Source organism: Psammomys obesus, unplaced genomic scaffold (genome assembly GCF_907164565.1).
Source record: "Psammomys obesus unplaced genomic scaffold, mPsaObe1.curated_primary_1811, whole genome shotgun sequence".
Lineage (NCBI taxonomy): Eukaryota > Metazoa > Chordata > Mammalia > Rodentia > Muridae > Psammomys > Psammomys obesus.
The window spans coordinates 7,160,623-7,173,790 of record NW_026596445.1 but is presented as its reverse complement, the minus strand read 5'-3'; the positions used below and the strand labels follow the sequence as shown (position 1 = coordinate 7,173,790).

The 13,168-nt window shown below is 35.9% G+C and overlaps 1 protein-coding gene across 2 annotated transcripts in view; it reads right to left on the bottom strand.

Annotated features, from left to right (window-relative positions):
• Positions 1-13,168, bottom strand: part of Chm (CHM Rab escort protein) — a 139,665-nt gene that overhangs the window by 101,685 nt on the left and 24,812 nt on the right. For both annotated transcript variants that reach the window (XM_055598247.1, XM_055598248.1), the window contains exons 3-5: positions 10,770-10,842; positions 9,379-9,503; positions 1,337-1,709 (exon numbers count right to left, since the gene is read on the bottom strand). In XM_055598247.1, coding sequence (XP_055454222.1) covers positions 1,337-1,709; positions 9,379-9,503; positions 10,770-10,842 — 571 coding nt within the window. The remainder of the gene's footprint in view (positions 1-1,336; positions 1,710-9,378; positions 9,504-10,769; positions 10,843-13,168) is intronic.

The following is a 13,168-nucleotide window of genomic DNA, read 5'->3' as shown; positions in this document are numbered from 1 at the left end:
GATACACGCTACTTTCTTATATTTACAGATCTTAACTCTATAAAATTAAGTGCTATTTCATTTGCTTAAAATATAATTATACCTTAATTTAATGCTCCAACAGGCAAAATGTAATAAGTATTCATATACATCCTAAATTCTACCTTAAATCATAAAACAAGTGAATTTTAGTTATCACTGAAAGGAAAAACAAATTTCAATTAAAATTATTTTTGAGTTATGTTTCAGAAGTTTGAAAATCATACATGTACCATGTTTTTTCAATGCTACCTAAATGATCCACCATAGCAATTTCACATTAACAAGAGTTGAAGCAAAGCTATAATTACATTAAAATAATAAGCAATTTTAAACATTTTTTTGTATATTTGGCATAGTTGAGCTATATAAGCTTATTTAGAATAGGCTTAAATTAGAACAAAAACATCAGGTTGATTTTTCTCTACTATTCTGAACAGTGCAATATTTTGCATGAGAAAATATTCCTATCAAAGAAAATGGGGGACCACACCAGATTTCATCAGCAAAATGTAAGGCATGTGAATTGTTCCCTCCCTTTATCTTACCACACCTTTAAGGCAATGTCTGTTTGGATATTTTATTACTATTTTGAACAAAAACAAAATTTGTTTCTTATGAATCCATGCAATACTGAAGCCTCCCATGATCCAGCAACCTCATCAGAAATTACATTGACTAGGATCAGAAGGAAAGAAAAGAAGACCTCCATTATCACTGGACTTGGGGAGGGGCATGCATGCAGAGGGTGGAGGAAAGGGGAGATTTGAGCAGGAGGAGAGAGGGAACCACAGGGGGGATACAAAGTGAATAAAGTATAATTAATAAAGAATTTTTAAAAAAGAAATTACAGTGATATAACATTAGAGTCTTTTATTTACGAAAATCGCAGCGAAGACAAAAAGATTTTTAAAAATGCATTGGTTTATTTGGAATACTTATAAAGAGCTAAAATTTTATAAGGGCTAAGGTATGTTTATATAATACTTATTACAAAAACATTAAATTTGAACACAAGTTCGATAGAATTTTTCTTCTGATGGAATTCATGGTGTCCAGGAATATATTTGGATGAACTACCTGCCCTACCACAATAGCATTCTTCACATACAAAAATATTTAGCAGTGTTTAAAAGCACATTAAGTATATCAATAGGAATATCTTAATGTATTTTAACCTATACTTAAAAAAAATTGTTTGCTATATTTATATAAAGTAAATACTTTACAATTCAGAAACTAAAATGAAGAAAAGTACACTTCACGGTCCAGATGCTTATCTTGGTTCTATGTTAAGATGCATAAAATTGGTACTTACCTTTGACACTAAATCAATGTTAAATCTTCTGCCTTCTTTAATAATCTGTGAGTAAGTAATTTTATTTCTCTTTGGTGTCTCTGTGTTGTCTTGTACTTTATGCACATTTTCACTTGTTTCTTCTGCTGGAGATTTCGCATCACTATAATTTTCTTTCACTCTTGCTTCTTCAGCACCATTTACTTCTAATGAACTCAATGGACCACTGCTCTGACTTTGTTCTGCAGGTTTATCACAGTTGCAAGTGCTTAATGACTCATCGGCAGTAGGCATACAAGTAGCCTCTGCAGCCTCTGTGGAGTTTGAGGGTGTCACAGAAGTGTGATTTTTCTGCAATGCACCAGCTTCTTCGACATCGTTGTGCAAATCTTGGCTAATAAAAAAAAATAAGATAGCTATTAATATCATGCTTCTAATATTTCTTCTTTTAATATCATACTTCTAATATTTCTACCCTGCTATAATATTTTAAACTTTTCATGACAAGTTTTCCTCTACACTTTTTGTCTTAAATTCAGGGTACATACTGTCTCATACAACACATACTCTAAACCACCATCTATTAAATTTTCAATACAATAAATTAAGATATGAAATCGATAAAAATTTTCATATTAAAGAGACCATGAACATTCTGAGAGTTTAAGACAGAGGGATCTTATTTTAAAAACAAATCAATACAATATCATCTTCAAAATTAAGAGGTAGAGCTATAAGCCCCACCACCAGTCATGACTAACTCTCTCAATATATTCTCTAGTCCTATGCTATCCAGGGAAAACAGGACCTACCATCAAGTTTGGTCTAAAACTAAACTGACACTTCACATGCAAAGAACCTTGCACTGTAGCTGGGGCAGAATAAATGCCCATAGAGGTAATTATCAAAGATGATTAAAAATGAAGCTCTTTGAACTTGACAGTGTGACAGAAGTACTGTCAATCAACTGGGAAATACCTGCCATGAAAATAATTAAACTTTCCTATTATTTTGTTGTACCTACCAGGATCTTTTCATATTGTTTCCTATTGATTGTTGACATTTATTGCTCCACTGAAAGCTTCATTTCCAAAGTTATTATTACAGAAAGCATTTTTAGTCTACTGTTATCTTGATGCAAAAGACTCACACTTGGCTTGCCTATATTGTAAATTTATGTTCCCGAAAATCCACTCTTCTCACAGAGATGCCTTCTTGTTCAATACTTGTCTCAATGCCTTATAAGATATGTCTGTTACCTAAGCATAAGCTAACTGAATGTTTAAGAGCTAACACAAGCCCTTCCATTATTTGACTTCCCAAAAAAGAATTCTTCTGTACCTCTCTAAAATATCTTCCCTCTTTACTAATATTCTCATCTCATTTAAACTGGTCTCACACATGGCATCTCTATCGCCCAGTTGACCAACTTGAGTCCCCATATTTTGTCCCTTATCATGTTTTGTCCTTTCTTCCCATTCTTCCCACTCCTTAAAATATCACAATTACCCTACTCATAAACATAATCAATATTAACAACCTATATAGTCTAAAAAATTAAATTTCAAAGAGAACCCGATTTATCAGTTACTCCATGTACTATAATGCATGGATGAAATTTATCTTACATGAAATTACCAATACCTTTCTAAATGCCCATTAGTTGTTCAGTACAGATTAACACCTAAACTATATCCTCAAAGATTAAACATTATCAAATTCAAAACATTTGGAGCATCATGTTTTTAATCAAAAGGTTTTAAACTTTAGAACAGTTTGAACAAGGGATGCTCACTTAGTAAGTCTATACCAGTATTCTAAAATTAAAAAAAAAAAAAAAAAAAACAATCCTGAAGTATTTCTGTTCCCAAGTGTAGTGGTCTGAATGAGAAATAACCCCCATAGTCTCACTAAATACTTGGATCAGTTAATATTGCAGTCTGGCAAGTTTGCAAAGGGTGGGCTTAATGGAACAATATGTCATTGAGGGTGGGCTTTGCGAGTTTAAAGCCTGAGTCCACTCCCAGTTTGCTCTGTCTTCTGCATGTTTGTAGTTCAAGAGATGAGCACTCTCAAGGGTCTCATAGAAAAGGGAAGGATTGAGGGAGCCAGAGGAGTTAAGAACACCACAAGGAGCCCATGGGGGCTCAGAGACTGATACCCCAACCAAAGAGCATGCATGGGCTGGACCTAGGCCTACTACCTATATGTAGCAGATGTGAAGCTTGGTCATCATGTGGGTACCTTAACAACTGGAGAGCGGGCTGTCTCTTATTCTATTCCCTGCCTTTGGATGCCATTTCCATAGCTGGGAACCTTCTCTGAAGAGAAAGGAAGAAGGGAGTGTAGAGAAGAGAGCATGAGAGACAGACTGGGAAGAGAGGAGGGAAGGGGCTGAGATCAAGCTGTAAAGTGATTAAATAAATAAATTAATGAAAAATAAATACAAGGAGGGAGAGAAGTAGAAGTGGGAGATAGAGATCCTGATTGCTGGTCAGTCATACTGAAAGATTCCCCTGCTCCAACCATAATGCCAATGTTTGTTACCACTCTTCCTTGCTATGACAGACTCTTATCACCCTAGCACCTTAAGCTCAAGTAAAATCTTTCTCATATAAACTGCCCTGGTCATGGTATTTTATCACAACAGTACACTAAAATTAACTTGGAGGAAAAAACTATCTGTTTGGCTTACATGTTATACTCCATCATAACAGGAAGCATATACAGGAACTCAAGGCAGGAACCTGGAGATAGGAACTAAAGCAGAGACCTTAAAGGAACATCACTTGCCGGATTATTTCCTCTAGCTATCTCAGATATCTTTCTTAACTAGCTCAGGAAACCTGCATAAGGACCACAGCACACACAGTGAGCTGGGTCCTTCTATATCAATTAACAATTATGAAAATGCCCCATAGATGTGCCTACAGGCCAATTTCTCAGTTTTGCAACCTTTCTCCAAGTAACTCTAGCTTTTGTCAAGCTCATGAAAACTAACCAGAACACTGCCCTTGGTTCCAAGGTCATGTCCAGCAGGTTAAAACTGACCAGAATTACAGCTCCAGAGGATCCAACGCACTCTTCCTAAAGAATTCCCACGCATGTGGCATACACTCACACATCCATACACATGAATATAGATTAAAAAAATAAGTCTTTAAAAATTAAAAAAGCTATGATATAAAATGTGATTTTTAAGTTTTCTACGGTAATGTTAACATGTCCAAATTTGCTTTCATTTTGAAAATCAATGATACTTAAGGTGACAACTTTCTTTTTTCGTTGTTTTTTTTTTTGTTTTGTGTTTTTAATTTTAATTTTTGTTTTTTTATAGTAATTACAGTTTATTCACTTTGTATCCCAGCTGTAGCCCCCTTCCTCATTCCCTCCTAATCCCACCCTCCTTCCCTCATCTCCTCCCATGTCCCTCTCCAAGTCCACTGATAAGGGAGCTCCTCCTCCCCTTCCATTGGTGCTAGCCTATCAGGTTTCATCAGGACTGGATGCATTGTCCTCCTCTGTGGCCTGGTAAGGCTGTTCCCCCCTTTGGGAGGTGTGATCAAAGAGCCAGCACTTTCAACAAAAGTTCCATGCCTAAAATTTAAACTAAAAAGTGACATGATAGGGACCCCACTTGGATACTGAGTTTTTGGGCTATATCTGAGCCAGGGAGCAGAGGCTTTCTCTGGCATAAACTCAGTGATAGGTTCTCTGATCACCTCCCCCCTGGGGGATACAGCCTTGCCAAGCCACAGAGGAAGACAATGGGACCAGTCTTGAAGATTCCTGATAGGCTAGGGTCAAACAGAAGGAGAAGTTGACCTCCCTTATCAGTGAACTAGGGGAGGGGCAGAGAGGGAGAAAAGGGAGGTGGGTGAGATTGGGAGGAGATGCGGGAGGGGGCCATGACCGGAATACAAATTGAATAAATTGTAATAAATGATAATAATTAAAAAAGGAAAAAAAGAAGTGACAGGATAATTAATTACACTGCACAGATAAGATGGAATCTGAAAACTACTTTTATTACAGCCTGTGATGAGGACTGCATGAAAATTGAGCATCGGAACTGATTTACACAGTAGCTATCTTGTATATTAAGTAAAAAGAGATTTTATGAAAGAAATGAAATCCATTATACAGTATGGACAATCTGAAAGCTGAAAGTCAAAATATTTCACTAAAGGCACAATCAAAGGTTATGTAAATCTAATAGTGTGGGGAATGTGTAAGGAAAGGATTACTCTTTTGGAATTTATCCTGCTCTGACAAACCATGTTTGTCAAATGTTCTCAACATCACACCTTAGCACTACAAGAAACACAGAAGCATAGTTCTAGCATAGTTGGCAAAAATCTTAGTTCAACAGAAGTGTAAAAACATACTATACCCAATTGTCACCTAAAGCCAAAGTACTTTTGGAGTCCTACCAAGTTGAATAATTATATCTAACAAAGTGATGAAAACACTAAAAATTCCTAAATCCGCACATAATTATTTAGTAAATTCTTTTAATCAAAAGGACAATATCCCCATGAATTTAAAACCTTATATATTGCTTCATATATACGCAGCATTTTCTAAAAAGATATTCCACTCCAAAAAGAAACTTCAGAACAGTTCAATTTTAGTAAGTCAAATGTATTTGAAAACCATAAAAATATATCTGCCAGATGTATGACATTATTGGATTGTAAGTTCTCAAAATAAACTTTTAATTATAAAATACTAAAATGATTTTAACATATGAAGGAAAAAATCAGCATCATTAAATTTTGTAAAAAAATTGACTATGAAAAGATTTCACAAACTAAACCCAGTATCATTTATGATGCTAATTTCAATCTCAAAGGCCATTATAGATGGAGCATACATTTTTGAAAATTATTATTATTATTATTCACAATTTATTCATTTTGTATCCCGACTGTAACCCATCCTTCATCTACTCGCAGTCCTACCCTCCCTTACTCTTCCCCCTTATGCCCCTCCCCTAGTCCACTGACGGGAGGATATCCTCCCTTGCCATCTATAAAGAAAGAAAATTGTCCATTTCAATTAGATTTTCAATTTTTGTGGTACATAGGCTTTTGAAGGAAGACCTACCGATTCGTTGGATTTCCACAGTGTCTGTCATTATGTCCTCTTTTCATTTCTGATTTTGTTGATTTGGATAGTGTCTCTCTGCCTTTTAGTTAGTTTGGCTAACAGTTTGTCTATCTTGTTGATTTCTCAAAAAAACAGCTCTTCGTTTCCATGACTCTTTGAATTGTTCTCTGTTTCTAGTTTATTAATTTCAGCCCTGATTATGATTATTTCCAGCCATGTACTCCTCTTGGGTGTGTCTGCTTCTTTTTTTATTTTTTCTCTAGGTATTTCAGGTGTGCAGTTAAGTTGTTTGCATGAGATGTCTCAAACTTCTCTCTAAGACACTTAGTGCCTAAAATGTTGACCATAAATTTGAGAAATGTATGCCTTCATTTTCATTGAATTCAGGAAGTCTTTAATTTCATTTATTTCTTCTCTGACTCAGCTATCATTGAATAGAGAGTTGTTTAGTTTCCATGCATGTGAGGCTCTTTGTTGTTTCTGTTATTGTTGAGGTCTAGTTTTAGACCATGGTGGTCTGATATGATACAAGAGATTATTTCTATCTTCTTGTATCTGTTGGGGCTTTCTTTGTGAGTGACTATATGGTAAAATTTGGAGAAGGTTCCATGAGGTGCTGACAAGAAGATACATTCTTTTCTGTTTGGTGAAAAGCTCTGTAGACATCTATTAGGTCCATTTTATTTAAGACCCCTGTAAGTGTTGTTATTTCTCCATTTAGTATCTGTCAGGGTGATCTGTTCCTTGGTGAGAGTGGGGTGCTGAAGACTCCCACTATTAAGGTGTTGGGATCAATGTGATTTAAGCATTAATAATGTTTCTTTTACAAATGCAGGAGCCCTTCTGTTTGGTGCATAGATATTCAGGTTTGTGATGTCCTCCTGGTGGATTTTTTATTTGATGAGAATGAAGTGTCCCTCCCCATCTCTTTTGATTAATTTTGGCTGAAAGTCTATTTTATTAGCTATTAGAATGGCTACTCCACCTTGCTTCTTGGATCTGTTTGCTTGGAAAACCTTTTTCTAGCCCTTATTCTGAAGGAGCGTCTATCTTTATTGCAGAGGTGTATTTCTTAAATATAGCAGAATGTTGGATCCGTTTTCTGCAACCATTCTATTAGTCTGTGTCTTTTTATTAGAGTTGAGTCCATAGATGTTAATAGACATTAGTGACCAATGATTGTTAGTTCTTTTTATTGTGGAGCTGGTGGTGATTATGTGTTTGTGTGTCTGTTTTCTTGTGCTTTTTTGTTGTTATGGCGTCTTTATCTTTTGTTTTCTTGCATGTAGTTGATCTCATTGGGTTGGAGTTTTCTTTCTACTATTTTCTGTAGAGCTGGGGTGCTGCAAATATACTGTTTAAATTTAGTTAAATTACATATTTTGTTTTCTCCATCTATGTTGATTGAAAGTTTTGCTGTATATAGTAGTCTGGGTTGGCATATGTGGTCTCTTAGTGTATGTGGAGTATCCGCTCAGGCTCTTCTGGCTTTCTTAGTCTCTGTTGAGAAGTGGTGTGATTCTGATAGGTCTGCCTTTATATGTTACTTGGCCTTTTTTCCTTGCAACTTTTAATATTTTTCCTTTGTTCTGTAGATTTATTGTTTAATTATTACATTACAGAGGAATTTCTTTTCCGGTCTAGTCTATTTGGTGTTCTTTAGCCTTCTTGTATGTATATGGGCATCTCTTACTTATGGTTGGGGAAATTTTTCTGTAATTTTCTCAAACATATTTTCTGGGCCTTGGAGCCTGGAATCATCTTTTTCATCTATTCCTGTTATTCTTAGGTTTGATCTTTTCATTGTATCCTTGATTTCTTGGATGTTTTGTGTTTGTAACTTTTCCAATTTTATTTTTTCTTTGAGAGATATATCAATTTCTGCCACGGATTCTTCAGTGCCTGAGATTCTGTCTTCCTTATCTTGTATTCTGTTGGTGATGCTTACCTTTGTGGTTCCTGAACTCTTTTAAGTTCTCCAACTCCAGGGTTTTCTCTGCTTGTGTTTTCTTTACTGATTCTAATTCTGTTTTCATGTCCTGTACCATTTCCTTCATTTGTTTGAATGTGGATTCCTATCTTTCCATGACGGCCTCTATTTTCTTGTTCATTTTCTCTTTATATGCCTCTAATAACTGCATAATTATAAATTTAAGATTATTTTCCTGTGTTTCAGCTGCATTAGAATATCCATTACTTTTTGGAGATTCTGTTGAAGCAATGATATCCCTGTTTTTGTTGCTTGTATTCTTATGCTGGTCTCTAGCTATCTCGTTGCCTGTAGCCTTGACTGTTTGTTCCGGAGTCCACCTGTCTCTAAAATCTGTAGTAGTCACTTCTGGATTCACTGTCTCTGCTGGCTCACTGTTTGTGACCCAGGTACGCAAGGCAGATGAGGAGCAAGCCCAGATCTCTGAGCCTAGACTGTTCCAGTGCCCCACAGGCTCCTTGGGGAGGAGGACAATGGAACTTGGGTGCTGCGACTAACTCTGATCCACTGTGTTTACTGTCTGTGTGGCACTCACTGATTCTCACACAGGTGAGACAGGCAGCTGGGGAGCAGGCAGAATGGAACTGTGTTCTCCCCTACGGTACCAGAAAGTATTCCCTCAACGCCAGACTACCTGCCCCAGAGTGGCACTGGCTCCAGTGAGCTGGTCCTTCCTATATGAATAATTAATTTACAAAATGGCCCCACAGACTTGCCCACTGGCCTTTTGTCTACTGAAGTTACCCTCTGCAAATGACCTAGCTTGTGTGAAGCTGAAAAACTCTTCCATATAGCCCTGCTGTAACACAGGATTGTTACAAAGAGAAAATTAATTGCATGGCATTAATGTCATCTGTTATCATTACTCCAAAAATAGAAAGCACTGAAAGTTACTTTTGAAGAAGTGTGAAATGGGGAAGAGTTGTTGTCTTAGTTAATTCTATGGAAATAATTTTCATACCTGGCATAACAAAATACTTCTACATGTTGAATTGTTTTGTCCTTGTTACGAAGAAGAAGAACTTCCTCGTTTTCAAGTATCTTTTCTTGCCACACTGAATTTTCAGTCACAACATCACTGTTTTCCTAAACAAAACACAAAAAAGGAGTTTTACAAAAATAGAAATGAATGAACTAAAATTTCTCAAGAAAAACTGTATCTTGTTTTCAATTCATGTTTTTATTTTTATCACATCAAAATTCAATGACTTCAGAGTAAATGAATTGACTCCAACAGTGTGCCTGTTTCAAAGGAGGCAGAGGAAAATAATGCATAAAATCTATCAAAAGCTAGATTTGGTATATAACTATCTATGTGCCCCTGCTGTGTCTAGAAAATGGCATTTCCTTGAAGTTATACACTGCCTCTAGCTCTTACAATCTTTCTGTTCCCTCTTCTGCATGGATCTCTGAGCTTTTATGGAAAGGGTGTGATAGGATAAAGACATCCCATTTAAGGTTAAGCATTTCAAAGTCTCTCACTCTCTGAATGTTGTCCAATAGAACACACCCATTTTATGCAAAGGTATTTAAACTCTAACATCACTGCAGTTTTATCACCCATGTTTTTGTCTTCAGGAGAGCAACTGCTGATACACTCCATTAAATCAATGAAAGCAAGTATCATGCTTAGTTGAGTAACTGAATGCTGTTAATGTCTTAGCTAAAAATGATATTATCATTTTTTCCCAACAATCTCAGCTAATCTGAGAGATAGCAGGTTCTAAGTGCATGTAAAATAGCCTCAGCAACTTTTATTTCAACCCACATATACTAATTTATGTTAAATGTGTCTTATACAAAATGTTAAGCTACATAGAATGACTAAATCTCCACATCATACTGCCAGTTATCTCGAAAAACACTTCTTTATACTTGGGTACTCAATAGCTATAGGAATAAGAAGCTACTTCAAAAAAAACAATTTCTGAACTTCAACTTTTTTCTTTTAAGTGCTTCTCCCACGTGACAGAAATAAACATACAAGCCAGAGAATATTGATAGTTATTACTTTTGTTAAAAATAGAAAACAAGACAGTACAACATATTTTCTACACTAAGAATAAATGAAATACAGACATGAAAATATTGTAATGCAAATCACAACTCATTAAGTAGGATTTTACAATGTCTGGTGAAATATCTGAATGATTCTGAGAAAATCTTTCATTATATAACATTAAATAAAAATATAATTATGTGCATTTTTTAAAAATATGTGCATTTTTTCAAATAAATGTATGAAAATAAGCTACCTCATATGACAGAAAAATAAAATAATTCTTCAATGAATGGACATTATCTGACACAAGATACAACACAGTGACTTGCAATATCAAATAAGCACTTTACCTGGTATTCCTTCAGCCAGGACAAAAGTCCCGAAAAGCTGAAACTGGCCCAGTTTCCTCCATAATAGCTTCGTCTGTAACAATGAAAATGAAAGAATATAAAAATTAAGTCACTGATCTACATAAACTAAATCATCACTTAACTATAAACTCATATTATATAATAATATTGATGTCCCAAGTATTCCAAAGCACAGTATTTCTGTTGTTGAAATGAAAGGAAATAGCAAATGAAAGTAAATGGTTATTCTCAGATCTCAAAGGCAACATTTCCTGATGTAACAGCTTAAACTACCGTTGCCTTCTGGAGTCATCTTCAGTGACCATACAGAAATTCAGTTCCAAATCACCAGTAAAATAAGTTCCAGTACGGATCAATCAGAATATTTAAGAGTCACAATGCTGAGCACTAATTGGATGCTGTGACTAACTTGAATAAACTTCCAAAAATATGTGTCAGTTTCTTTAAAAATGATACAGTTAACCTATAGTGTAACAATTGCATTCCAAATCAATTAAACAAGAGAAAACATATTTCATTAAGGTATTTTTTATCACATTAATAAACAAAAATAATATCATCAAAAGGAATATAAACAGGTTATGATATAACCACAGAGTACATATATTTTCTCAATATGAAACGATAAAATACAGATACAAACAATAACATAGGTCAACTCAAAATTTTTATTCTGAATGAAAGCCTAAGCCACAATGAGGATATTCTGTATTAATTCCATTACTGTGACATTTAAGAACAAACCAAATTCATCTAGGATTAAAAAAAACAAAAACAAAACAAAAAAAAAAACCATAAGAGTGGGATTTTGGGCCTTAAACTCATTGGCACAGGAGACAACTTCCTGAACAGAACACCAACAGCACTAGCTCTAAGATCAACAATCAATAAATGGGATCTCATGAAACTGAAAAGCTTCTGTAAAGCAAAGGACAGAGAGTTGGGAAAGGATCTTCACCACCTTATATCTGACAGGTGGCTAATATCCAGAGTACATAAATAATTCAAGAAGTCAAACTGCAACAAATCAAGTAATCTAATTAAAAAAATGGGGTAAAGAGCTAAACAGACAATTCTGAATAGAGGATTATCCAATGGCAGAGAAACACTTAAAGAAATGCTCAACATTCTTAGTCATCAGGAAAATGCAAATCAAAACGACCCTGAGATTTTACCTTACACCCATCAGAATTGCAAAGATCAAAAACTCAAATGACAACAAATGCTGGAGAGACTGGAGAGAAAGGGGAACTATCCTCCATTGCTGGTGGGAATGTAACTTGTACAACCACTTTGGAAATCATTTTGGCACATTCTCAGACAATTAAGAATTGTGTTACCTCAAGACCCAGCTATACCACTACTAAGAATATATCCAAAATATGATCAAGTATACAACAAGGACATTTGTTCAAACATGTACATAGTAGCTATATTTGTAATAGCCAGAATCTAGGAACAACACAGGTATCCCTCAACTGAGGAATGGATACAGAAATTGTGGTACATTTACACAGTGGAATACTACTCAGCAATTAAAAGGAAGGAACTCATGAAATTTGAAGGCAAATGGTGGGAGCTAGAAAGGATCATCCTGACTGAGGTATCCCGGAAGCAGAAAGACAAACATGGTATACTCACTTATAAGTGGATATTAGACATATAACATAGGATAATCATACTAAAATCTATACATCTAAAGAAGCTAAGGAAGAAGGACACTGGGTAAGACACTCAATCCTTATTCAGAAAGACAAATGGGATAAACATCGGAAGAAGGCGAAAACAAGGAACAAGAGAGGAGCCTAACACAGAGAGCCTCTGAAAGACCCTACCCAGAAGAGTATTAAAGTAGATCCTGAGACTCATAGCCAACTTTGGGTAGAGAGCAGGGAATCTTATGAAAGAAGGTGGAGATAGAAAGACCAGGAGGGGACAGGAGCTCCAACAAGGAGAGCAACAGAACCAAAATAGCTGGGTACAGGAGGCTTTCCTGAGACTGATACTCCAACCAAAGACCATGCAAGGAGATAACATAGAACCACTGCACAGATGTAGCCCATAGCAGCTCCAAATGGGATCTCTAATAAGGAAAAAAGGGGCTGTATCTGACATGAACTCATGGGCTGGCTCTTTGATCACTTCTCTGGAGGGAGAGCAGCCCTACCAGGCTAGAGAGGAAGACAATGCAGCCAGTCCTGATGAGACCTGATAGGCTAGGATAAGATGGAAAGGGAGAGGTCCTCCCCTATCAGGGGACTGGGGAAGGGGCATGGGAGATGAGAGAGCTAGGGAGGGTGAGATTGGGAGGAGATGAGGGTAGGGGCTACAGCTGGGATACAACGTGAATAAATTATAATAAATAAAAAAATCTATAA